Source organism: Molossus molossus, unplaced genomic scaffold (assembly GCF_014108415.1).
Source record: "Molossus molossus isolate mMolMol1 unplaced genomic scaffold, mMolMol1.p scaffold_m16_p_1, whole genome shotgun sequence".
Taxonomy (NCBI): Eukaryota; Metazoa; Chordata; class Mammalia; order Chiroptera; family Molossidae; genus Molossus; species Molossus molossus.
In genome coordinates, this window is record NW_023425344.1 from 101,234,466 (window position 1) to 101,262,351 (window position 27,886).

Here is a 27,886-nt window from a genome sequence, read left to right on the forward strand (position 1 = left end):
GGGCGCGAGCGGCACGTGTGCCGGGCGGGGGGCCTCCGGGCGGTGTGAGGATTGGCCCCCGGACTGGCTGGCGCCGGGATGGGGTCCGGCCTCCGGTGGGACGCGGTGGTGGGCTGCCGGCGTCTGTCTGCCTAAAGTCGGGGCGCCCCGCGCGGAATTGCAGAAGGACGTCCCAGGGGCGTGGAGAGAACTTGGAGCTTGGGGAGGGAGCAGTGATGAGCCAGGTCCCGGGGGAAAGGCAGGAGTGGTCACCTTGTCTCCTGGTACGGACTGCGTCAAGACTGAAGATCATCTGTAGCTATTTCCTTTCGAGTTGCACAGCCAGGGCTTCGGGAGAACATATCTTAACTGGGAAATTAGAGTAAAAGGTGCGCTGAGCCCTCAGAGATACGGAGGATCCAGGTAGCCTCTCTGGTGGCCTCGACAGGCCGAAAAGGTCTTGTGGAGGATGCAGGGCTGAAGCTAAGGGTGGGCAGGATTTCAGCGGTACCTAGTTGCTTGGAAGGGAGAGCTTACCTAGACTGGTGAAAGGAAAAAAAGCCCTGAGAATGTCAAATAGAGAAACCTTGGGGTCATCTTTAATTTGACCTGTGGCTTTTAGAAGTAGTGTCAGAATCTCAGCTCTAACCATGATTCTCTGACTTTGTACTGCCTGTGGACCCAGTCTCATTTTTCTCCCTTTTTGGTCAGTGTGGCCCTTGTAAAATGCGTCTATGGCTCTGTGAGTCCTTTCTGCACTTTGTGGTGATTAATTCTCAACCTGCCCTAGGCCCATACCCTTTAGCGTAACTGCCCAGGATCTATGGACTCGCTGTCCTTTTTACATGCTCTCTGGGCACATAGTAATTGTATGTGTGCACCTCTCATTCCCCAAAGTTTTTTCTTTCTTTTTTTTTTTTTTAGGTTTATTTGAATTTAGGACCCTTCTGTTTCAGTCCGATTTGGTATGTTTCATGTTTGATGTGTACCCATCAAACACCATTTACTTATATGAAGTAGGTGGTACATATAAATGTCTACTTTGTACCAAAGTGAATATATACCACAACTTATCTAAAAGACATTTGGCAAGAGAATGGCAGCTGGGCTAGTAGGTAGACTCAACAGTAAAGGGAGAATATGGGAAAAGAGCCTCGGGACTTCGCTGGGATCCCTTTCAGTGTGGCCCTAGACAGACTTCAAATGTTTCTCGTTCCTTCCTCATTTGGAGAGATGGATGCACCCACTATCCGATGCCACTGAATAAGATACTTCTTTTCTTTTTTTTTTAATCCTTACCCAAGGATATTTTTTTTTTTACGTTAATCTTCAGAGAGAGCTGGAGGGATAGAGGGAGGAAGAGAGAGAGAGAAACATTGATGTGAGAGAGACACATCGATTGGTTGCCACCTGCACAACCCCCTGCAGGGCCAGGGACGAACCGCAACCGAGGTACGTGCCCTTGGCTGGAATCAAACCCGGGACTCTTTGGTCTTCAGTGACGCTCTTACCACTGAGCCATACTGGCCAGGGCAGATACTTCTTTTCTTTGACACTCTTTTTTTTTTTTTTTACTCCATAACCACCCCCTTTATTCCTCCGGCAACTTTCTTAGCAACAGAAAGAGTGCTTTCTTGAAGAGGCTGTGTCTTAGTGACCGCAAGGAGGGACTGCACTGAGGATGCCAGTGCCATGCGTTTCTAATTTGTGTGTCTGGAAGGAAGTGTCTTTCACTGTAAATTAATACATTAACCGTTTGGTGTTTGCTCTAGGCTTGTGCTTTGTTAGTTCAAGTCTCTTAGGGCCTGACAGTCCTTGGGGACAAAGAGCAACACTAATAAAGCCACCTCCAGCTCTCCAACACAGCTCTGCTGCTTCCTGGTGTATGTACATTCTCCCTACCTGTCCATTGCTAGTGTTAACAAGTCTTGTAATCAAACAAAACCAATGTGCATTAGATTGAACCAAATCACTTGTCAATATGTCTTTGATTCTTACTCAGCGTTTTTTCCTATTTAAAAAAGTAAATTCATAGAAGGCAAGGTTGGCCTTCAGGGAGAATATGTGATAGAATCATAGGGAACAAAATCGGAATTGGATGTTGACTGTTGCTAGTGCTAGTATTGGTACACCAAGTGACACAGCTCTAGTTTTACAACTCCCTTTTAATACTTTACAGTAGTACCCCTTATTTGTGGTTTTGCTTTCCAGCTTCAGTTACCTGTGGTCAAAACTGTTAAATAGAAAATTCCAGAAATAATTTATAAATTTTAAATGCATACTGTTCTCAGCAGTCTGATAAAATCTCGCACAGTCCTGCTGTGTTTCACCTGGGATGTGAACCATCCCTTTGTGCAGCAAATCCACACTGTATACACTCCCTGCCCCTTAGTTACTGAGTAGACCTTTCAGTTGTCCGACTTCATGGTATCACAGTGATTGTATTCAAGTAACCCTTATTTTATGTAATAATGACCCCAACATACAAAGTAGTGATGCTAACAATTCATATATGCCAAAGAGAAACTAAAATGCTTCCTTTATGTAAAAATGTGTGTGTATGTATGTGTGTATGTATGAAAAGCATGACATATATAGGATTTGTTATTGTCTGTGGTTTCAGGCATCCACTAGGGGTCCTGGATGTATCCCCTGCAGATAAGGAGAGGCTACTGTGATGCTCTTCTGAATGCCTCCAAACCTACTTTGGAAAACATTGCCCTAAGATACTCTTAAAGCAGAAAATAGCTTGACTGAGTAGATAATATATTAAATGTATATAGTGTATTAAGCTCTGAGCTCAGAGCTTTACATAGACTCTCTAAATTAATCTCAGCATCTTTCCAGGAGTACATATTATCAGAAAGATGCACAAGGTAACACAGCCAGGAAATGTTGGGATTTGAACCAAGATCCATCTTCCAAAGACCATGCTTTTAACAACTGTCACATTGCCCAGTGGGTAAGAGCACTCTGTATTAGCCGTGTCATTTTAACTCTTCACCCCCTGGTTAAAGGTTAGGTCTCAAGACTGAATAAGTATAATAATAAAATACTGAATTCATATGAACTGATTACCCATGAAGACTGACAAAAGTAGGTTAAGTGACACATAATGGTAAAAATCAAAAAAGATTATCACTTTGTTTTCTTGGGGTATTGTAATTGCCTGGTACACCATTAATGTTCTTATTGATATCATGAATATGTAATGTTGTGGTCCAAAGAACAACTCAGACCATCTTCTTTGGCCCTGCTTGCCTGGAAAAGTCAAGCTTTATTGTCATTTTATTTATTTTTTAATTGATTTTAGAGAGAGGACAAGAGAAACATCTATATGAGAGAGAAACATGGATTGGTTGCCTCCAGTACACGCCCTGACTGAGGATCGAACCCGCAACCTGGGTATGTGCCCTGACTAGAAATCGAACTTGCCACCTTCCAATTGAGCCACACCAGCCAGGGCTTATTGTCATTTTTTTTTTTTATCCTCACCCAAGGACATCTTTCCATTTTTTGTTCAGATAGAGTGGGAGGGAGAGAAAGAGAAACATCAATGTGAAAGGGACACATTGAGTGGGCCACCTCCTGCACGACCCAACCAGGGCCGGGGACAAACTGCAACCAAGGTACGTGCCCTTAGCGCGAACTGAACCCGGGTCTCTCTGGACCACAGGCTGACACTCTAACCGCTGAGCCAAACCGGTCAGGGCTTGTCATTTTAATATATCTACAGTCGACCCTCGTTTATCGCAGTTAATCAGTTCCAGACTCTCCCGCGACAAATGAATTTCCGCGAAGTCGGATTCTTTATTTATATACTTGAAAAAACTGTGATAGAGTGAAGCCACGAACATCAAAGCGCAAAGTGGAGAGGGACGACTGTAAAGCAAAATGTGTTCACTAAAGAAAAATCAGAAAATATAAACAAAAAATGAAATGAAACAAACAAAAAACAATCACAATTCTAAAATAACTGTTTAATATCCTGTTTATTTTATTTTATTTTATTATTATTATTTTTTTATCCTCATCTGAGGACATTTTTCCATTTTTTGTACAGACAGAGTGGGAGGGAGAGAGAGGAAGAGAGAGAGAGGGAAACATCGATGTGAAAGGGACACATCGAGTGGCTGCCACCCGCACGACCAACCAGGGCCGGGGACAAACTGCAACCGAGATACATGCCTTTAGCGGGAACCGAACCCGGGTCTCTCCGGACCTCAGGCGGATGCTCTAACCGCTGAGCCAAACCGGCCAGGGCTAATATCCTGTTTATATGCTTTCAGACCCTATCTTCTGTTTATTGTGTGTGTCTGAATTTCTAGTGGGATCACATAATGTACACAAATTCTGTAGGTGCTTTTTCTTTTGATATTTTCCCTCTTAGTTCTTTTGGCTGGTCAAATAATTGAAATGACAAAACATATTAAGAGAAGAAAATAAACAAATGTAATTATGTATGCACATATGGGGTTCCATAAGAATAGGGGGCCAGCCTGCTGGGGTGGTTCAGTGGTTGAGCATCAACCCATGCACCTAGAGGTCACTGGTTCGATTCCCAGTCAGGGCACATGCCCAGATTGTGGGCCTGATCCCCAGTGCAGGAGCCATGCAGGAAGTAGCTGATTGATGTTTCTCTTTCATAAATGTCTCTCTCTCTCTCTCTCTCTCTCTCTCTCTCTCTCTCCCTCTTCTTTCCTCTTTCTAAAATTAAGAAAAACATTTGAAATTAAAAAAAAAGACTATGGGGCCAGAAGACCTAAGGAGAAAAGGGAGAGTAGTGGTTTGGAATTTCAGGGGGGGATGAATACAATTCATATGCAGGTGGAAAAGCAACCATTTGACAAACAAATGTCTGTTGGCCATCTTTAACAATGAAACACAGAGAAGACTTTGATCAAATGGGTCTTGCTAGGTACCTGTCTGTCTATCACAACCTAGTTCATGTTAAACCATAAAGTTTGTATTAAATCATAATGATCTATGATGATAGCACCCTTCCTGGAGTAGGTCCTCCATTAAATTATTTTATGGAGATAGGGAAAGGTCAAAGTTTCTTCTGGAGTCTTTGATTCTGAAAAATAATTGATATTCCAAAGAGTCATATTTTGGGCTGGCAAATGTCTTCTCTTCAGTATGCAGGCATGTGCCACTTAACGACCGGTATATGTTCTTAGAAGTGCATTGTTAGGTGATATTGTCGTCGTGTGAACATCATAGAGTATACTTCACAAACCTACTGTGCTGCCCTGGCCAGTTTAGCTCAGCGGTTAGAGTGTCGGCCTGCGGTCCAGAGAAACCCGGGTTCAGTTCCCGCTAAGGGCACATACCTCAGTTGCAGTTTGTCCCCGGCCCTGGTTGGGTCGTGCAGGTGGCAACCACTCGATGTGTCCCTTTCACACTGATGTTTCTCTCTCTCTCTCTCTCTCTCTCTCTCTCTCTCTCTCTCTCTCTCTCTCTCTCCCCCATTCTATCTGAACAAAAAATGGAAAGATGTCCTCTGGTGAGGATAAGAAAAAACAAAAATAAAAAAACCTACTGTGCTATATTATATGACTGACAGCACAGAGGTTTGTTTACACCAGCATCATCACCAACACGTGAGTAATGTGTTGTGCTACGATATCGGTAGGCAACAGTTTTTCAGCTCCATTATAATCTCATGGGACCACCATCAGATATGCAGCCTGTCATTGACCAGAATGTTGTGCAGCACATGACCATACTGTATTGTAAACATCTGTATAGATGGTGCCTGAATTACAGTGGTTCAGCTTAATTAAGATTTTTCAACTTTACCTTGGTGCAAAGCCTTACATACTCAGTGGAAACCAGCTAGGCTAAGCTATAATGTTCAGTAGGTTAGGTGTATTAAATGTCTTTTCAATTTATGATATCTTCAAGTTATGATGGGTTTATTGACTTTTCTCAACCTCAGGTTCCCCAGTCGTATATGAAGCAAGTAGTTGTAAGGGTCAAATAGTGTGAAAGCAAGTTATAAGATTTTATTACTAATATAGTGAACTGGTTTTATTTTTTGTGTGTGCTAAATTTGTCTTTTTTGTCAAAATGCTTTCTTCAGCCCTGGCCAGGTAGATCAGTTGGTTAGAGCATCATCCTGATAATGCCAAGGTTGCGGGTTCAATCCATTCATGGTACATACAAGAAGCAACCAATGTCCCTGGCCAGTTTGGCTCAGCAGTGAGACTCAGCAGTTCCCAACCTGTGGGTCACAACCCCTTTGGAGGTCGAATGACCCTTTCACAGGGGTCGCCTAAGAGATAACAGTAGCAAAATTACAGTTATGAAGTAGCAACAAAAATAATTTTATGGTTTGGGGGTCCCACACCATGAGGAACTATATTAAAGGGTCACGGCATTAGAAGGGTTGAGAACCACTGGTAGAGCGTCGGCCCATGGACAAGAGAGACCCGGGTTTGGTTCCCGCTAAGGGCACTACCTTGGTTGCAGTTTGTCCCTGACCCTGGTTAGGGTTGTGTGAGTGGCAACCAATTGATGTGTCTCTCTCATGTCGATGTTCCTCTCTCTCTCTCCCTCCCATTCTGTCTGAAGATAAATGCAAAAAATGTCCTCTGGTGAGGATAAAATTTTTTTAAAAAGCAACCAATGAATGCATAAATAAGTGGAATAACAAATCGATCTCTCTCTCTAATAAAATAAAAAAGTTAAATGCTTTCTTCAAATACTCTGTAAGAGCCCTTACCACATTAGATTAGTAATTTTTGAAATACCTGTGTTCCTGAATTCAAGATTGGCAGTCTGTATCTTTGGGTGCCCAGAGCCTGTCACAATTCCTGATCCATAATCATGCTCAATAATTGTTGGAACTAGTATTTGTCATTACCACCTCTGATTCTTCTGAAGTTCTGGTTTTGATCTGTTATTAAGTTAATATTATCAGAATGTGCTGCTGAGCTTATTTGTTTTTATACCATATCAAGAAATACCACCCTGGCCTGTGTGGCTCAATTCTGTGTACTGAAAGGTCGCTGGTTAGATTCCCGGTCAGGGCACTTACCCAGGTTGCAGGTCTGGTCCCTGGTCAGGGTGCATTCAGGAGGCAACCAACGATGTTTCTGTCTCCCTTTCCCTTCCTCTCTCTCTAAAATCAAAAACATATTTTTAAGAAAGGGAAGAAGTACCATTTCCAAGTATGTTTAGGAACAATAACTTAAAATAGGCAGTGTTTGTGTAAATGTAAATACCCTCCTTAACACTGAAATTTGTTCACTTTTTACCATCTGGGCTGATGCTCTTAGAATCTTGATTATTCTTTGTTTTAAATCAATGTACGGATTTACAAGAATGTAAATAACTAGTCTTTACTATTCTCTGACCAACTGTAGTGAAATGGAAGGAAATTGTTTTAAAACTACTTTTCAGATCTGGAAAGATACTTAAGAATATGGAAACGGTAGCATTCTTTGGGGGAAGGGATAGATTATAGATGTTTTTTATTTTTTGTTTTTTTTCTTTATATTTTCTGTAATGACAGATACTGCATTTCTAATAAGGAAGGGAAACATCGTTTTTCTAAAATTTGCAATCTATCTATAAATGGACAACTTAAAGATTACATGTATTGAGAATTATGAGGAGTTTTTATTTTCAGTTTTTTGCTTTTTTTTTATTAAAAAAAATTTTTTTTTCTTTATTGATTTTAGAGAGAAGGGAAGGGAGAGGGAGAGAGCGATAGAAACATCAATGAAAGAGAACACTGACTGGCCGCCTCCTGCACTGGGGATCAGGCCCACAACCTGGGCATGTGCCCTGACCAGGAATCAAACCAGTGACCTCTAGGTGCACGGGTCGATGCTCAACCACTGAGCCACACTGGCCGGGCTAGTTTTTTGCTTTTTCAAAAAATTATTTTTCAATTACAGTTTACATTCAGTATTATTTTATATTAGTTTCTGGTGTACAGCATAGTGGTTAGACAGTCATATACTTTACAAAATGTTCCCTCTGAGCACTGGCCGGTGGCTCAGCGGTTAGAGCACTGCCCCACAGACCCAAGGGTTTGATGGCAGGTACCTGGGTTGCAGGTGCGATCCCCACCCTGGTCAAGGGCTTGCAGGAGGCAACCAATCAATGTGTCTCTTTCACATTGTTTCTCTCTCTGTTTCTCTCTCTCTCTCTCTCTCTCTCTCTCTCTGCCTCTCTCCCTCCCCACCCCCCCTCCCCTCTCCATCCTTCCCTTCCTTCCCCTCTATCTAAAATCAGTGGAAGATGTTTCTCTCTCTCTCTCTCTCTCTCTCTCTCTCTCTCTCTCTCTCTCTCTTCCCATCCCTTCTTCCGTTCCACTCTCTCTAAAGTGAATGGGAAAATATCCTAGGGTGAGGATTAACAAAAGAAAAAAAAAAGACCAGGTGTCCCTCCTGATAGTTCCGGCACCCGCTGGGCAGCTGCATAGCTATTGCAGTGTATTGACTGTAGTCCGGGTGCTGCACTCTACGCCCCATCACTGCTTTGTAACTACCAGTCTGTCTGCTCGTCCCTGCACCTTCCACCCAGTTTCCCAGTCCCACGCCCTCGGCAACCATCAGCCTGTCTGCGGGGTTTCTATTTAGTGTAATAAACAAATTTTTCATGAACATTCTTACACGTTTCTTAATACTTTTATTTTATAGATGTCCTTTTTTTATCATGTGAAGAGTTTAACATCTGCTTGTCCAAATATGTACAGTATATCACGGTAAGTTTATAATTTGTATTGCAACTACCAAAAGTTTTAGCCATATTGCCAGTAAATTTCTATTCTAAATTGTAGTGGGCTAGCCCAACAAATTGAACATGTTGTTTGAATAAGTGCTATAATATCTGCTCTGTGTGATCTCTGCCTTTTCCAGAAAAAATGGGAATATAATAAAACTTAATCTCAACTTGGAACACAATAAACATGGTTTAGTCTTTCTTTGATTTGTGGGTTCTGGAGGTCCTGGTTATAAAACTAAATATAGCCCGGCCTGCGTGGCTCAGTGGTTGAGTGTCAGCCCATGCACCAAGAAGTCGCAGGTTCAATTCCCGGTCAGGGCACATGCCCAGGTTGTGGGCCTGATCCCCATTGCAGGAGGCAGCCAGTCAATGTTGTCTCTCGATGTTTCTATCTCCCTCTACCTTCCTCTCTCTCTAAAATCAATAAAGAAAAAAATATTTTTTTAAAATAAAGATTAAAAAATAAATATAAACAGTAGTAAACTACAGTTGTTTAGCAAGAACAGAATTCTGTATGTTTTTCTACATTATAATGATCCTTTTGGATTAATGCTTAATTTCCAGCAAGTATCTGGGCTTCAACGTTTTCTCATCTGACTGCTATAAATATATGTATGTGCATACATGTGTATAATTCGTACTTATAAAATATAAAACAATATTCAAACTTATATTTTGTGCATTTGTGCTCATCCCAGGCTCTATCACACAACATCGGCCATGTTCTGTTACAGTAAAACACGGAGTGGTGAGAAATACACCGATCCTTTTAAACTTGGTAGGAGGCACTTGAAAGGTCTGTACGAGGACATTAGAAAGGTAAGATAGTTTTGATGATGCTGTGAAGTATGTTGAGCTTTGAGAACTGAAAACACAGTGCGGGTGTCCAATATGTACAAAGCCATTGCGAAATTAAATGTCAAGTTTCAGAAGTTTCTTGAGCAACAACAATGGGGCAATGTGGAGGATGAAACACTTTGCCATCCAGAAAGAGGTTGTTGCGCAGTTGAGCACCTGAAAAAATAGTACAAGCAGCACCCACATGTGGGTTAATGTAACATGTTCTCTCCAGTCCTGCTCCACAACTACTGAAACACAGGCCTCCGTGCCTCCTGGTGTCTCCCTTATCTAATTCTGAATGTCAGTGCCACACTGCCCCAGAAAAGGCTTTCATCATTAAATTATTTTCTCCCAAAAAGTTTCAGCGTTTTCCAGCCTCACATATATCCTCAAATGCTGCCGAAATGTCCGCATGCCCCTCGCCAACTTCCTTCCCCTCCGAGGTTCTCTGCTTTGCTCCTCCAGCCTCCACCCCACCGTTCACAGCAACGCCACTTCCTGTTTGACAGACCCAGTAGAGCCGGGAGGCACTCCCTCAGTGCCTGCTCGGTCACCGCGCACAAGCGCATCGTGCCTGTCCTGGGAGGAATGCCCCTTCCTTTCCAGGTGCGCCCCTTACTCCCATTCGGCTTCACCCAGGGCCTCGGAACGGCTCCCACAGTGGCCGGTGCTCTTCTTGCTGCAGATTCTTGCTTTTCATGTCTCTTTCCTACCCCTTTTAGGTGCTCCAGTTTGTCATGTAGTCTTTTAAAGGACCGTCCTTTGACCTGGGTCTCCTTCTCCCTCCACGTTCACTGCACCATCAGCTGCGCCTCTCTCCAGCCTCTTCTCTGACCTGCCTTTGCCTGGGTCTTCAGTAGTCTCCTCTAATCAATCCAGTGGACACTTCTGTTTTTATCTTTGACTTTTTTGAACATTGGACACTGCTGACCACTCCTGCTCCATGACACTCGTCCACTCTCCTTGTTCTGGTTCTTAGGCCAGTCTTCCTTCTGCTTCCTGGGTCTCTCTCCCTTCCAACCACCCCCTTTCATTTTGCCATTCTCTGGGGTTCTGTTGGCCCCTCCTCTATGTCCTCAGTTTACCCATTTTCATACTTACGAGTCCTAAATAACATCTCTATTCCAGATTGGATTGTTGTTTTGAAACCCATACATCTAACTGCTCACTGGCAGCTCCGTGGAGTGTCCATGACTATCTCAAGTTTAACATACCTGAATCGCTACTTTCCCCTACTACCTGTCTTTTCTTCTGTTTTTTTCAGGCTCCCCAGGACCCTGCACCAATTCCTCCCTTACCCTCCACATCCCCTTGTCTGTCTCTTGCCTTCAGTCCCACCGCCTCAGGCTGGGCCACCCACATTTCTGTCTCCGTCACCTTGCTGTCTCCCAGCCTCTTTCACCCTGAGCCTGCTCCCATCTCCACCTGCTCGGGTCTTCCCCTGAACTACTCATATCTCCAGCAGAACTTAAGGAGATGTTTGAATGCTGCTTTGATGGAAAAGGAAAATCCTTTTGACCAATTACCGCAGTGGTAATGGCCCGAGAGTATAATAATGGGCAGAGGTGCCTCCTGTGTGTTCCCAGGGTAACTGCGCTTACCTCAGGGACAGCACCCGTCACACTATTGTGTTTTATTGCAGTTACTGTTGTATTACTTCTCATCTAGACTCTGACCTCCTGCAGGCAAGGGACTGTCTTATTTATTTTGTGACCTCTGCATTTATTACCATTTGGCACCGAGTTGATTATAATTTAGTGAGTTAATGATTGGCCTGCTGTATGGTTTTCTCCTGCGCCTGGATAGAAGTCCTCTGGGTCTGTTCTTTTTGTTGTTGTTAATCCTCACCTGAGGATATTTTTCCCATAGATTTTAAGAGAGCCTAGAAGGGAGAGAGGGAGTGGGAGAAAGAGAAACATTGATGTAAGAGAGACATATCAATTGATTGCCTCCTACACATGCCCCGACTGGGGTTGGGGATCACACCTGCAACCTGGATATGTGCCCTTGACTGGGAATCGATCCCATGATCTTTAGGTGCTCGGGCCAGTGCTCTAACCACTGAACTACTGGTCAGGGCTCTGGGTCCATTCTTAGCTTTCACTGCTTCTGGGGGATCAGCTGTGATTAGTTCCAGCAAGTCCTTGCGCAGCAGGTAACAAAACACCTGCATCACCTGGAAGGCTCTCCTTCTCTCCACAGATCAGAGCCCTGCTTATCCTTAGCCCCAGGTCAAAGCCGTCTCCTCCTCCAGGAAATGTTCAGTTTCTCTAGCTCACACTGCTCTCTCCTTTCTTTGAGCTTAAAATGTATTTAATGTACAGCATTGTTCAAATTATAACTGCATTATGTACTGAATATTTCTTTTTTTATTTTATTTTATTTTTAAATCCTCACCCAAGGTTGCCTCCTGCACAACCAGGGCCAGGGACCGAACCACAACCAAGAAACGTGCCCTTGACCAGAATCGAACCCGTGACTCTTTGGTCCATGGGCCGACACTCTAACCACTGAGCAAAACATCCCAGGGCTGAATATTTCTTTTTTAAAACAGTTTTGTGTGCCCTGACCAAGTAGCCCAGTTGGTCAGAGCATCGTCCCCATACGCCAAGGTTGCAGGTTCGATTCCCAGTCAGGGCACATACAGGAATCAACCAATGAATGCATAGATAAGTGTAACAACAAATTGATGTTTCTTCTGTCTCTGTCTTTCTAAGATCAATTTTTAAAAAGACAAAAAAAACAGTTTTATCTCCCTAACTCATACGTAAGCTCCTCACCATCAGACAAACTACACCTTACACTCCTGTTGTGAACTTACCACTGCTGCTCCCTGGCTGCCATCTTGTCTTCCTGCCCCGTGCACGCACAGCCTTACCTTGCTCCCCAGGATAGCCCTGACCGCCTGCTCCGTGGGTCCTGACAGCTCCCGGCGCCCTCCCTCCGGCTTTGTCCCCTCCCTCTATCTGCCAAGCTGCTAGCCAGCCCTGCCCCTCTCCCTGTCAATTGTCACCGGGCTGGGCCACGGGCTCTCCTTCCCTTCCTGCTGCCTCTCAGAGCCACGGGGCAGGGCAGTGTCTGCCCGAGCGCTCATGCCACATGGAGTAAGCCTGGCTTTGCTTGTGGCCCGGTCCCAGGGCAGCCAGGTTTATGGCCATACAATGAAGGAACCTTTTCCTGCTGAGTGTCGAATTTCTGAATTAAAGTGAATACACAGAAATCAAATTCAAGTTATGTAAAAGAAATCCCGTTGAGCCCTGGCTGGTTTGGCTTAGCGGTTAGAGCACCATCCTACGGACCAAAGAGTCCCGGGTTCAATTCCAGCCAAGGGCATGAACCTTGGTTGAGGTTCATCCCCGGCCCCAGATGGGGTCGTGCAGGTGGCAGCCAATTGATGTGTCCTTCTCTCTCTCTCTTCCTCTTTCCCTCCCTCCCGCTCTATCTGAAGATAAATGGAAAAATATCTTCGGGTGAGGATTAAAAAAAAAATTCTGTTGTCTTTCTATGCAATTATGATGCCTGTTGACACAGAGAAACTTTATTTCAGGAACTACTCATATCACCAACAGAACTTAAGGAAATGTCTGAATACTACTTTGATGGAAAAGGAAAAGCCTTTCGACCAGTTATCGTGGTGCTAATGGCCCGAGCATGTAACATTCATTCTAACAACTCCCGGTGAGTCGTTTACTTCCCTCCTCTGTCTTAACTTGGCAGGTCTTCCTTCCCAAGGTTACCGTTTTGTTTCCTGTTTAAGGAGTGCCATGCGTCCAAGAATTCACTTGTGATGAGTAGATTCTGACTTTGAGTCACCAAAAGTCACTCTGGAATCTGGTCTGGGCACCTTCCTTTCCCACCTTTTCATGTCTATGGAGGAACAACTTCAGCTTCAAATAACCATTTTAGAAAGAAGTCTGAAAGCCAAATGTAGGTTTCTTGTTCAGAAGTAGACACTGGGACGTATGCATACATGTGATTGTTTTCCACAGGGGCCAGTTAGCGCAAGGGTTGATGGTTATAAAGTGACCAGCTTTGCCCTGATTCCGGGCACCACACCCCCTGCAGCGCCTGCCTTCCTGTGACTTCCAGAAATGTGCCAAAGGGAAAGATTTTAGTTTGTTTGTTTAATCCTCACCCAAGGATATATATTTTTTTTTATCCTCACCCGAGGACATTTTTCCATTTTTTGTTCAGATAGAGCGGGAGGGAGAGAGAGGAAGAGAGAGAGAGAGAAACATCGACGTGAAGGGACACATCGAGTGGCTGCCACCCGCACGACCAACCAGGGCCGGGGACAAACTGCAACCGAGGTACGTGGCCTTAGCGGGAACCGAACCCGGGTCTCTCTGGACCGCGGGCCGACGCTCCAACCGCTGAGCCAAACCAGCCAGGGCTAGGATATTTTTTTCTATTGACTTTTTTAGAAAAAGTGGGAGGGAGGAAGAGAGGGATGGGAGTGGAGAGAGAGAAAGAAAGAGAAACATTGATAGGATTGGTTGCCTCCCACACAGGCCCCAACCAGGGCCAGGGAAACAGACCTACAGCCTGGGTACATGCCCTTGACTGGGAATCGAACCCGCGATCCTTCTGTACACAGGCCGACGCTCTAACCACTGAACCACACCAGGCAGGGCAGGAAATCTTAAAAAAGGCATTTTGACTGTGGGTCCTCAACTTTTGTGTTTCAAATATATTTAAAATTTAAAAATATTAAAACAACCACAACATTCAGTATTAAAGGAAATCTTGAAAGAAAAGGGGATGCACCCATATTCCCTCACGCAGTCATCTTGGTCATTCCTCTGCCCGCCCCCCGCCCCACTTCAGTCAGACAGTGTGTAGATAATTTTGAGTTCTGCTTTGTTTACTTACCATTGCTTTTAAAGTCTTGACCGTGTTGCTGGAGTCTCTTCATTAGTTGTTATTTTTACATCATGTAATCGATGGAAATCCCAGTAGACCGTAATGTACTTATGCAGTTCCCTAGTGTCAAACGTGTGTAGTATATTCCCTTTTCTTAACAGACAATATTTTAAAGAATGCCTTTGTCGGCCCTAAAATGAAGGCTGCTGTGAGAGTGACCTTCAGATGTTGCTTCTCAGCGGGTGCTCCCCTCTGCCCCCCACACCCTCGGTGCCCTGCTGCCGCTCCCTCCCAGCTCCGCCACAGCGCACCTGCTCAGGGGTGCCTCCCTCACCCTGAGGCTTCCGCAGAGCTCCCAGCGTGGTGTGAACAAGCAGTGAGCTCTCTGAGTGATTTTTTTTTTTTTATCCTCACCCGAAGACATTTTTCCATTTTTTATTCAGATAGAGTGGGGAGGGAGGGAGAGAGAGAGAGAGAGAGAAACATAGACATGAAAGGGACACATTGAGTGGTTGCCACCCGCAGGACCCAACCAGAGCCGGGGACAAACTGCAACCGAGGTACATGCCCTTAGCAGGAACCGAACCCAGGTCTCTGGACGACGCTCTAACCGCTGAGCCAAACCGGCCAGGGCTCTGAGTGACTTAACCATCATCAGGCCCATTTCCAGTTCACCTGGAGGCGGAGCGGCAGCAGTGCTCCCTCTGAACCAGACTTGACCTGCATCTCGTGGTCCAGAGCAGGGCTCCTTGGTGTTGGCACGACTGACATTTTGGGCCACATCATTATTTGTGGCAGGTGGTTGTCATGTGCACTGACATCGGATGTGTCGTAGAGCGGCCCCCTGGCCTCTACCCACCAGATGCCAGCGGCACCCCGCCCCCAGCTGATGGCATCCGCAAATGTCTCCAGACATTGCCACATGTTCCCTGGGGGACCGAACCCATCCCTGGTTGAGAACAACTCATCCAGGGAGAATTTGTGTTTATATTTTTAATTTCTCACATTAACACTCAATACAGTTTGTACCCGCAGAGGTAACATGGAGAGGAAAATAGTCTGCACTGCCCTAACTCCTGTCCGCTGTTAGCCCCATAGGTGAATGTTTTTCCAACTTGCTTTACTAAACTATTTGGATAGCACAGTATCCCAGCTACGTTACTCTCCAAGCCCCAGTTTCTTGAGAAGAAGGACCCTTCCTAAGTTCCCTCCCTAAGGACCCTTTTTGACCTGGCTCTTCATAAGCTAAACATCTGGCCGTTAGTTCTATGGCCCTTAAAGCAAGAAAGGGGGTGTGGGAAGCTTCTGGAGAGCTGGGCCGTGTGTGGGTCCACCTGCTGAGAAGGATTGAGAACAACATGGATCTGACAGCAGAGCAGACTGTGAAGAAGAACACACTCCACAGTGTCAGTAGTTCAGGACCCAGACTTGTAGCAAGCAGTTCAGTGGCAGATAAGATGAAGTCTGTTTTAGTCTATATGGATATATTGTTGAGCATACTGAAAACTTGAATATGTATACCTTCATCAAGCAGTTAGGAAATGCGACTCACATCTTGAGAGTTGTGTAAAGACAGAGCCTGGCTTCATTTGCATTTTAAGTAGTAAGTTTCTTCAGAACCAAACTGATGAAGTTCTATTCACATTCTATAAAACTCCTAGTGATGCAGAGGACAAGAGGAAAGAAGGGTGTCTCTCCCCTGATTGTTATTCAGAGTGGGGGAGCCTCTCTGCTCCCAGGTTCTGAAGAGACTTGGCAGGGGTCCTTTCCACAAACCTCTGAACTGATGCCCTAAGTTTCAGGTCACCTTCAGGACAGGACAAACTCATTCCATCCTCCCACAATTTGCAGATGGTACAGCAGTGCGTCAGCAGAAGCTGAGCCCGAACCAAACCCTTCTTAAAAGCTTTCCTTTGGCTTCCAGCACATTAAATGGATGCTCCCACCAGCCAGCTCTGTGCACCAGATCACCTGGCATGCTCTGTCAAACGGCGGGTTCCTCAGCCCCGCCATTAGACGTTCTGATTCCGTGTGCCTAGGCCTCCACGCGCACTTCAGAGAGTATTGATTCCGATATGGCGGAGATTGTTATTTGAGAAACACTGAGCTTGCCATTTCTTCTTCGTTTTTTTTTTTTAATTCTCACCCGAGGATATTTTTCGATTTGTCTTCAGATAGAGTGGGAGGGAGGCAGAGAGAGAGAAACATCGACGTGAGAGAGACACATTGGCTGGTTGCCTCCCGCATGACCACGACCAGGGCCAGGGACCAACTGCAACCAAGGTGTGTGCCCTTGGCCAGGATCGAACCCAAGACTCATTGGTCTGCAGGCTGACGCTCTACCCACTGAGCCAAACCAGCCAGGACGGAGCTTGTCATTTCTATCAAGCAAAGTGAAGCACTTTCAGCTCATCAGAAGAGACACAATGAAGCACATCTGAAGCCGAACTGGAGCCGTGGGCACCACGCGAGGACTGCGTGTGCAGCCCCTAGATTGGCACCGGGAGTTCTGTCTCTGTGGTTAAAGTGGAACCAGATTTGCCGTGTGACGTATTTGCTTCCCTCCTTTATTCCGAGCCAACGCAATATGTTGCCAAGGTTTGATTTTCTTTTTATAGACAAGTTTTCCTCTCTGGGGGTTTACTTGTAATTTGTTTCAGACTTCACATTATGTATTAGTATGAAGAGGGGAAAAAAATGTATTTTTAAAATCACATGTAAGCTGGATGGAGTGTATGTGGGTGGTCATTATAGTATTACATCTATTTTTGTCTATGCTTAAAATTGTTTATTATAAAAATTTTGTTTTAAATCCAATGAAAGAAAAACAAGTGCCCTGAGGGTGTGACTCATACACACTCCCGCAGGTGTGTGCAGAGAAGGACACAGCCTAGACACAGGGCCTCCTCTTCTCATGCTGTGTCGCCTACCGGGTTTCCTTAGCACCTCTCCAGGAGGCTGGGAGAATGTGGCAGCTACCTCCTGGCAGGAAGTAGAGATGGTGCCCAGCTTCTTCTTGAAGGCATGACTCAGTTTGACACTTGGGCGATTTCATTTTAAAGACAGTGTGAGATTTTTTCTGTAGTCTGTAAATCTGGATTATCTGCCCCACCATTGTGGTAGCTGTGCATAAGCAGTGGCAGTGTTTCCCAGATACAAGCTGACACATTCAAACCTAACTGCATAGGAAAAAGTACATTAGATAAAAGTATAAAGCATCTAAAATGTGATGTTCTCTGTGGAGGCTGTGTCTCATGTCAAATGACAGTCTAAGCAAGAATCTTGATTTCACTGGATGAGAATTTAGCCATGCCCAAGGGCATTTTCATATACTTATAGCGCCTATGAAATTTTTAAATATTTTAAGAAATCTTTGTTGTTTTAGTATCTTTACAAAAACTCTAGTGTCAGTCAGCACTGCCATTAGAGTGCAGGTTCCCAGGAGCAGCCCCAGTCTGCTGACTCAGTTAGTGGTCAGGAAGAGGGCCCAGCGTGCAGGCGCATGGCAGGCCCGAGGCCCTCACAGGTCTTCAGGCAAGTCCCGCTGCTAACCAGTAGGACGGGTATATCTTATTAGAAATCCAGCTGAGAATATATCCTAAGGACTAGCCTTTATATTAAAAAACAACTATAAATGTTTATATATTTTCCAGTGCATTAAACGAAAATAAAATAGGGCTCAATAAATTTACTTGAAAAATACGGTCCAGGCTTCTTACTGTAGCCTCTGGGTATCTCACTGACGGAAATAGATCAGATTGTAGAAGCCATCCTAACATCCATTTCCTCAGTTAAGGAAGTGCTTTTATCGGATGACTTGTCCCTACCCTCCATTGCTTTACTGTTTCCCTCTTCAAAGAATGTTGTGATCTGGAAGTACTTAGAACTGTTAGGATTGTGACAGGTTAATAAATAATGAGCAGCACTTTACACTTGATTTCTAGGCTAAAACTTGAAAGGTTCTAAGGTTTAGTTCTAAAAATCTTAGGTCAGAGGAGCCAATGGGTATCATATTATAAAATTGTATTTAAAGCAATGCTGATTTAGTGTTTATAGTTAAATTCTAGCATCTTAAACACTTCATTCTTCATTGTTTTCTGCCCGGTCTGAGAAATCAGAATGAGCACTATCTTTTATAGATTTTCAAGATTAGGCGTTTCAAGGAAAAGTCATAGTTTAGTATCCCTCTCACTTTCCTCCCCGCCAAGAGATAAATTGATGATATTTTAAAAGTAAGCTATTGAGATAAGTGAGACATTTGGCTATCATGTGTTTAAGTCAGGCAACTATTTTAAGTTGTAAACATTTAGTGGACTATTTCCCCAGTTTGATTTTCTTGAAATTCAGTTTTTAAAAATTCTCATAGCCCGGGCAGAGTGGCTCAGTGGATTGAGCCCTGTCCCATGGACGGAGGGGTCCTGGTTCAATTCCCAGCAGGGCACATGCCCGGGTTGTGGGCCCAATCCCTAGTGGGGGGCATGCAGGAGGCAGTCGATCGATGTTTCTCACATCGATGTTTCTATCTCCCTTCCCCTCTCTCTCAAAAAATCAATAAAAACATTAAAAAAAAAAAAAAAAAAAAACCCTGGCTAGTTTGGCTCGGTGGTTAGAGTGTCAGCCAGAGGCCCGAAGGGTCTTGGGTTCGATTTCTGGTCAAGGACATGTACCCAGGTTGCAGATTTGATTCCCAGCTCTGGTCGGAGTCATGCTAGAGGCAACCCGTCAGTGTGTCTCTCTCACATTGATGTTTCTCTCTCCCTCCCTCCCACTCTCACTTAAAAAAAAAAAAAAATCAATGGAAAATATCCTCAGGTGAGTATTAACAAAAAATAAATAAAAGTTATTATAGATGGTGATGGTGATGGTGATGATTAAAAAGAAACTGGGGGCATTCCCTTTTAACTGTAAAAGTCAACATCTAGTGTTTATCCTATAGTTTGTGTTAAATCTGGGAAATAAAAGGAATTTCTAATGTAAAGTTTAAATACAAATTGGAAGAACATTTTTACAAAAGGTTTGTCTTGGTTATTGAGGTTTTCTTACTAAACACTTAAGACAGTGTTAAAAGCTTTGAACCGTGGTGACTGTTGGTTCTCTAGTACACTTTTTTAGAATGCTTCTCGCCTATCTTCCCCTCCCCCCTGAGATTTAATTTGTAAATTTGATCAACTGACCAAGGCCACTATAGAAGACAGAAAGATGATTCTTCAGCCTGATGGCCGGATTTCTGCAGTGTTTATCCTCTTTCTGTTGTTGATCATACAAGTTCTACTTCTGAATGCGGTGTCCGTAAAACATTATCTTGGCATAAAGCAGCTGTTCTCCAAAGTGATAGAAGTGTCTGTAGGGAAGCCAAAGGTTTTCTGCAATTTCTCTTAGAGAAATAAAATTCTTTGTACTAGATCTGATGTCCAGTTTTCACAAGGTGATTGCTGAGACGGTTGTAGGTGATGTCTTTGTTAAAAGCATTACTTTCTGTTAACCAGAGATGTGCAAGCCAGCCAGCGCTCCATAGCCTTAATTGCAGAAATGATCCACACGGCTAGTCTGGTTCACGACGATGTTATTGATGATGCAAGTTCTCGGAGAGGAAAACACACAGTTAATAAGATCTGGGGTGAAAAGAAGGTATGGTTTGTGTATTGTTTTTTTGTTTTCATCTTTCTTATCAAATCACATGCTCTTTGGATTGCATTTATTTTTCAGATTTGTCTCATTAAAAAATTATGCTTCCTCAAATGTTGTCTTCCAACATTCAGAGTAGTATTCTTGTCCTATCTTTATACAGATATTTGATGATAGATATTACCATAGAAAAATAAATAATATTTTTGGTTATTCTCAATTTTCTATAGAACTCCTTTTGATGATAAGGAAAGTGATTTCTACAGTTATCCAAAAACCTTATTTCATGAGGAATCATACATTTTACTTTTGGGTTCAGATTACTCAGATTCAGTTTAATTCCTTAACCACTTTTTGACTGCCATGTATGTCATAAATCATTTTAAAAACTTAAGTAAATAAAATTTTTAAAGTAACAAAATTTAAAAATATATACCAAAGGTACTCTTTTACAATTAAAATTTTACCTTTTGAAATAGAGGCTCTATAATTTGGGCTTGGTTCATATATGTATATTTTAAAGCATATTTCTATATTATTTTATTAGCATTTCTTGAAGGAGCTGTGCAAATGGAGAGTTTTGCTCAAGGATGTTTAAATCACAGACTGAAGCATGGGAATGCAGTTAAACAAATTAAAGTGACAGTGCACAGGCCTTTTGGGAACAGCTGCCTCCCACCACACACCCCTCATCGCTGCCCTGCCTGTTTGGGCACAGACCAAACACTGATGTGGAAGGCTTCCTTCCTCACCTGCCCCTCGCCCCCATACTGATGGTACTCGGCTCCTGCTGCTCTCTAACTGCCCCAGTAAGAGAAGAAATACATGTACATTGTTACCCTCTCATGCTAGTTTTGCTTTAATGTCCTTGACTTTGTTGTGTAATCGAGCCCTGCAATTTCATTTGCAAGGTTTTTATTTCAAATTTTGGATGAAAAGAATCCCATTGACAGAATTCCATGTATCAGAAAGATGGTAAAGAGAAGGTAGTTTTGTTTCAAAAAGGTCATGGGTAACTTTATTATGTGTCCCTGCAGTCAGCTGTGTGTGTTCAGGGCCTGTCCTAAAGCCTTAGTTGAGCCCTTGGTCAGGGAGGAATGTTGAGAGAACAAATTAAGGTCTTCTCCTTGTCCAGTCCCCTCTGTGACTGCCTCTGCTGTTGAGGGCCTCTTTCTTTTTCTTTTTTTTTTTTAAATTTTTTTTTCTTTATTGATTTTAGAGAGAGAAGGGGAGAGGGAGAGAGAGATAGAAACATCGATGAGAGAGAACATCGATTGGCCGCCTCCTGCATGCCCCCCACTGGGGATTGGGCCCACAACCTGGGCATGTGCCCTGACCCGGACTCGAACTGGCGGTCTCTTGGTGCAGGGTCGATGCACAACCACTGAACCACACCAGCCAGGCGAGGGCCTCTTTCTGAGTGTGGGTGCAGGAATGTGGTTCCCGCTGCCCTCTGCCTCCTTGAGCTGTGAGACTGGTCTGCTCTGCACAGGCACCTGCCAGTCTCCTCCCTTTTCTCCTCTCAAGCAAAACTGCTATGACATTGATTAAACAAAATAAGCCATTCACACAGCACCTCCTCCATGAGCCCCCCTTCCCCTGCCTGGGTTCTCAGCCCTGCCTTCCTCTACCCCTCACCCCAGCCAGCCCCATTCTGACAGCTTCAATTCCATATGCTAGAACTCTGGCCTCCAGGATCCCAGGACCAGGAGAGGGAAGAGGTAAAAGCCTAGCGATCCGAGCCCCCCACTGCTAATGATGTAATGTATATAGTTGGACAGATATATATGTGTGTACATATATGTCATAATTCTAAAATGGCTTCATTATGTATATATCAAGATACATGTTATATAAAATGATGATTAATTGGTCAACAGACATCACAAATTTTAGATACTAGACAACCAATAATAAACACTTAACGTGATTTGTTGAAAATTCTGTGAATTAAAATTTCTCTGAACTCTAGCATTTATAAGTAATTACTGTTATATAACACTTAGGCGTATCTTTCAGTATGCAAGTTAGCGTATTTGATTATAGCATACAATTCATTTATGTCTATTATTAGTTGCAAATACAGCATGGACATCTACTCAGTCTAAAGGAGATTGGAAAAATATTATCTAATCAGTAAAAAAAAATACTGTGTGTAGGAATGAGGGGCAGTGTGGCAGAGTACAGAGAGCCCTGAACCTGGAGCCCAGATTCCTTGGTTCAGTGTTTGCTGAGAAAGCATGTGTTGTGCCCTGCGCTGGGGTAGGCGGAGTCCTGGCTGGGATAGTTCCCAGGGTGGGACCACCAGGAGGTCAGTAAGTGGGAGGTCACTGACTGAGGAACAGTGCAGAGACAGCAGTGCGGGGGCGCTCTGCTCCCCCGAAGGGAGGCAGCTATTAAGACTGAGGGATCTGAGTGCACTTCCTGAAGGTGCCATCTGAACTAAGTATGCAAATGAGCATAAATGAAGAAGGGGAAGAACCGCAGGGGCAGAAGAAGCAGTAAGTGCAAAGGAAGGTGGTTGAGGAAAGAGCGGATGGTCTGGCATAACCAAACTGCAGGCAGCTGCTCTCAGTGGGGCCCGGGGACAAAGCTACAGGTAAGATACTTCCATCTCCTGGCGTCATTTCTTCAGCTCTGAAGTGGAGAGCTAGACTGGGCGAGCTCTGAGAACCGGCTCGTTCCAAACAATGTCCCAAATCTGCAATGTTTTTATAAAATTCTGCTGAGCAAGAGAAAGGGGAAAACATGCATCTGAGATGACCCCTTCCTCCTGTTCTGTGTCTTCCGAGAAGTCAGCTTCATCGTTGGCGCCACTGCTCTGATGCCGCTATCTGAAGGCTTTTGTTTTGTTTTCTCTTCTAGGCTGTTCTTGCTGGAGATTTCATTCTTTCTGCAGCATCGATGGCTCTGGCACGAATTGGAAATACAACTGTTATATCTATTTTAACCCAAGTTATTGAAGATCTGGTGCGTGGTAGGTTAATTCTGACTTTTCTTCCCTTTTATTCCATCTTAGTATTTAGCCAGGTGATAAAACCATGTCTCCAATGACCCCTTTCCTTCTTTATAGGTGAATTTCTTCAGTTAGGGTCAAAAGAGAATGAGAATGAAAGATTTGCGCACTACCTTGAAAAGACCTTCAAGAAGACTGCAAGTCTGATAGCCAACAGTTGTAAAGCAGTATGTACGTTCTGTCTCTTTTCATGTTTAAAAAAACAAACAAAAACAACCTCGTAGCTCTTTCTTGGGAGCTAATTCTCCTAGAAAGAAAATTCACTGGAGAACCTTAAAATAGTAACTAAAACACTAGGAGGTCATTTAGAAAAGAGTTAATCCGCAGTGGAAATTTCTGCTGTAGTTTTTATATTTCTGTCTTTTGTTATGCAGACATTCACTTTGTTTGTAATATATTATTGACTTTTTTTTTTTGTAATCCTCACCTGAGGACATTTTTCCATTTCTGTTCAGATAGAGTGGGAGGAAGAGAGAGAAACATAGATGTGAAAGGGACACATCGAGTGGCCCTCCTGCATGACCCGACCAGGGCCAGGGACGAATTGCAATCAAGGTACATGCCCTTGACCGGAATTAAACCTGTGACTCATTGGTCTGCAGGCCAACGCTCTAACCGCTACGCCAAATCGGCCAGGGCTGTTTTTATTGATTTTTTAGGGAGAGAGAGATAGAAACATTAATGTGAGAGATAAGTATCGGCTGCTTCCTGCACGTTCCCCACTGGAGATCGAGCTTGCAACCCAGGCATGTGCCCTGACTGGGAATTGAACTGGGACCTCTCAGTCCATGGGACGATGCTCAGTCCACTGAGCCACACTGGCTAGTCCAGATACTCACTTTTTATCCCCACCGTCCCCAAGTTTAGCTTTAGTCACTAAATCTAAATTCAAAATGTTACCTTTCCGACAACTTATGAATAATTCTCATAATTGTCATTCCACACACTATTTCTGACACTGTATAGCTTGACACTGTTTAGCCTGGCCGGTGCACCAAGAAGTTGCCAGTTCAATTCCTGGTCAGGGCACATGCCTAGATTGTGGCCCCATCCCCAGTGGGGGGCATGCAGGAGGCAGCCAATTGATGTTCTCTCACACTGATGTTTCTGTCTCACTCTTCCTCTCCTTTCCTCTCTCTCTCAAAATCAATAAAGAAAAAAAAATGAAAAATACACAGGAGAAAATGTCTAACTATAGTATTAGATTGCACTAGTGCCCAGTGTCCTTTTTTATGAGTAGTAGATCCTCCCATTATTTTTAAGTGAAATATAAACAGTCATTTTTCTTCAGGATATAAATTAAGTGTGCACCATAACTTTTTCTTTTTCTTTTTTTTTTTTATCCTTACCCAAGGACATTTTTCCATTTTCTGTTCAGACAGATTGGGAGGGAGAGAGAGGAAGAGAGAGAGAGAGAGAGAAACATCGACATGAAAGGGACACATCGAGGGGCTGTCTCCTGCACCACCCAACCAGGGCTGGGGACAAACTGCAACCAAGGTACATGCCCTTAGCGGGAACCGAACCCGGGCCTCTCTGGACCACAGGCCGATGCTCTAACCGCTGAGCCAAACCAGCCAGGGCCTATAACTTTTTCTTAACATTCTCCCTGGCCTTCCCTCCACTCTCCACATACTTTTTTTTTTTTAAGCCTTACCCAAAGGATATTTTTCTATTTATCATCAGATACAGTGGGAAAGGGGGGAGGGGGGGGGAAACATGGATGTGAGAGAGACACACTAACTGGTTGCCTCCTGCACCAGGGCTGGGGATGAACCGCAACTAAGGTCCTTGTCCTTGACTGGAATTGAACCTGAGACTCATCAATCCGTGCGCCTCTAACCACTGAGCTAAACCAGCCAGGGCCCACATACTTTTTATTCTCACCCGAGGAGATTTTTGCATTTATCTTCAGATAGGGTGGGAAGGAGAGAGGGGGCAGAGAGAGAAAGAAACATCGACATGACAGAGACACTACGACTGTCTGCCCCCACACAACCCCAACCGGGGCCAGATACAAACTGTAACTGAGGTACATGCCCCTATGGGAAACCCAACCTGGGACTCTCTGGTCTGTGGGCCAACACTCTAACCGCTGAGCCAGACAGGCCAGGGCACACATACTTTTTAAAAGCTCAGCAGTTAGAGTGTCGACCCGCACACTAAAGACTCTCAGGTTCGATTCCAGTCAAAGGCACGTACCTCAGTTGCGGTTCAGTCCCCGGCCCTGGTCCGGGTCATGAGGGAGGCAGCCAGTCTCTCTCACATCAATGTTTCTCTCCCCCCGCCCCCCCGTCTCTCTCCCTCCCTCCCACTCTATCTGAAGATAAATGGAAAAAAAAATGTCCTCAGGTGAGGATTAAAAAATAAGAGCTCAGTTAGCATTGTCCTTAATCTGTAGACTAAAAATGTGTGGGGTCCAGTGCTAGCTCATAAATGAGAGTTCTCTCCAAAGAATAATCCCTGTAGCATGTCTCAGCCTAACAGATGTAACATATGAAACCTGAGCAAGTAACAATCCCTTGTAACTAAAGAACAAGAATGAAAACCTGCAAGGGGCAAATATGACTTGCCGTCGTGATACACTGTTAACGTAAGTACAGTTAAAGAGCTTTTCCTCCGGCCTCTCAGACACCAGTAGGGTCACTGTTTTGAAAAGTGTCAAGAAATGGATAATTGTGAGCCAGAAAAGAATGAGGACAACATTTTCTTTCTAAAAAAGACCTAATTGAAACCCCAAGGAATGTGAATTATGTAGAATATGCTAGCCACAATTTCAGCCACTTATGTCTTTATTAAAAGGGGTATTTTTATTTCCAAGAAATTGCAAGTTTTTTTTTAAAAGACAGATGAAAATATGACAGCCACAAATGCCAACTAAAAGAATGACATATTTAAAATGGGTGCCATGATTATTTGATTATACCCGTGATGGCCAAAGTTTCTGTGAAGCTCCAGATCCATCCTTATAAGACTCCCTGGTGTGTGCAGTGAAGCCCACTGGTGAGTTCGCCAGCTCGCGCCTAAGGCTAGAAGCACTAGCAGGTGAAGGGGCTGTTGGAACGAGAAACAGAGAATCACTGTCCACACAAGACAGACATCTCTTGGGCACGTGGCAGCAACACCACTCGGAGCCAGAATAGGAACTAACGCCCTCAGTGATCGATTCCTATCAAGGGTCCAAGAAGAGTCATTCAAGAAAGGCTTAATTATGGTCACTGTCCTCTGCTTAGGAAGCCAAGGCACATGTATCGGTTCATAAAGAGCACCTTGTCCTTCCCAGATTAGCAAGTAAACAGTGGATGTGAATGTTGGCATGGCTCAGCCCTATTAAAAATGAAATGTTTCATGCTGTCCACTAGGAGGCATGCTGGCATCATCCCAGAACTACCCACTGGCATGGGATTTATTAATAAATTCCAGTGCTATTAGAATAATAAAGCAAAATCAGTGTGGGCTCTCTGAATAAAAGTTTCTATATGTTAAGTGCCTATGGGTGGAAATTTCCAGAGGGGCTATGTTTTCAAAATTGCTATTTTTATATAGCCCTGGTATTTAAAATGCAAATATATGTGGACTCCAAAAGAATGTATGTGAAACAAATTGGAGATGCCAAAAGCGGGATAAAGAGGTGCACTTAGTGCTGCTTCCTTCTGAAGGAGCATCCTTCTGCGAGCCTTGCCTTTCCTCCTGCGGGCTGACAGAGAACGCTGCAACAGCCAGCATACAAAACTGCTGTTGGTGCCTGGCTAGAGACGGTGGTGGTTCTATAGCACCCTGGGCATTTCACATCCATGAAGTAGGAATTGGGGCTCTGACCAGAAGCTTCTTGTGTTTCCTCTTCTCTTCTGGAGAGTATGAAGGAGATCCTTAGCAGGAGGCATATTGTCGTGGGGAGGTCGTCACCATCGGAAAGAGAAAGAGTTTAAACATCAGGATTATTACAGAAAAACTAATAGAATTCCATGATGTTTTGGAATTTGAAGGAAATTTAGCAGCTTATAATTCCTTCTACTAAAACCCCCCCCACCCCCATTTTTAACCACTCATTGTATTTCAGTGTCTAGGATTGTTTTGTGACACTGATATTAAAATAGAAGTAATCTTAGATGATTAGCTATTTATTTATATACATAGTCACGCCAAATACATTCTATAGTCTACAGTGAAAGCTGTGACTTGTGCTCCAGAAAATCTGATGGGAACGAGGCCTACGCGGTCTGGTTGCCCATCCAGTGCTATTCAGTCCGACAGTGGCTGAGCTGGGATTTGAACTGAGAACTGGGTATAATATTTCTACATTTATTTGTTTTCCTCTTTTTTTCTGAATTTATGTGGGTGCATGTGGCTTGGAATCAATGAGCTCTCCTGTTGTTTAGTTTTCAAAGATACAGAGTGCCACCACCGAGTTTTAAGTGGGCCCTATTTGTAGAACACTCCATATTTTGGTTATGATATTGTTATTTAATCTACAGATAAACCTTCTTCAGATTTTGCCAGTTGTCCTAATACTGTTATAACAAATGGAAACAATATTTTTCTGGTCCAGGATCCAATCCACGACCTCATGTTGCATTTAGTTGTCATGAATCCGTGGTCTCTTTTATTCTGTAACAGTCCTATTATCCTACTAGTGATGTTCACTTTGGTCATCTGACTAGGGTGGTGCCTGCCATGTTTCTTCACTTTCAAGTTTAAACTCCCAATCTCTGGTTTTAGCATCTATTTATAATCCTTTCCTGAGGCAGTAATTACTATGCTGGTTGCCAAATGGGTGTTTTAATTCCATTATTTCTCTGTATCATGTTTCTACAGTTGAGTTGG

The 27,886-nt window shown here is 43.8% G+C and overlaps 1 protein-coding gene and 1 pseudogene across 2 annotated transcripts in view; one reads left to right on the forward strand and one right to left on the reverse strand.

The window, feature by feature from the left end:
- The first annotated feature begins 2,825 nt into the window (after positions 1-2,825).
- Positions 2,826-27,886, forward strand: part of PDSS1 (decaprenyl diphosphate synthase subunit 1) — a 39,622-nt gene continuing 14,561 nt past the window's right edge. The window contains exons 1-7 of one of the 2 annotated variants that reach the window (XM_036257603.1): positions 2,826-2,941; positions 8,634-8,698; positions 9,417-9,537; positions 13,106-13,236; positions 19,908-20,049; positions 22,912-23,023; positions 23,120-23,229. In XM_036257603.1, the coding sequence (XP_036113496.1) occupies positions 8,634-8,698; positions 9,417-9,537; positions 13,106-13,236; positions 19,908-20,049; positions 22,912-23,023; positions 23,120-23,229 (681 nt within the window). In that variant the 5' untranslated portion in view covers positions 2,826-2,941. Of the gene's footprint in view, positions 2,942-8,633; positions 8,699-9,416; positions 9,538-13,105; positions 13,237-16,751; positions 17,020-19,907; positions 20,050-22,911; positions 23,024-23,119; positions 23,230-27,886 lie in introns of those variants that run through there. The other variant, XM_036257604.1, reaches the window with a different exon arrangement.
- Positions 25,837-27,352, reverse strand: LOC118627495 (annotated as a pseudogene).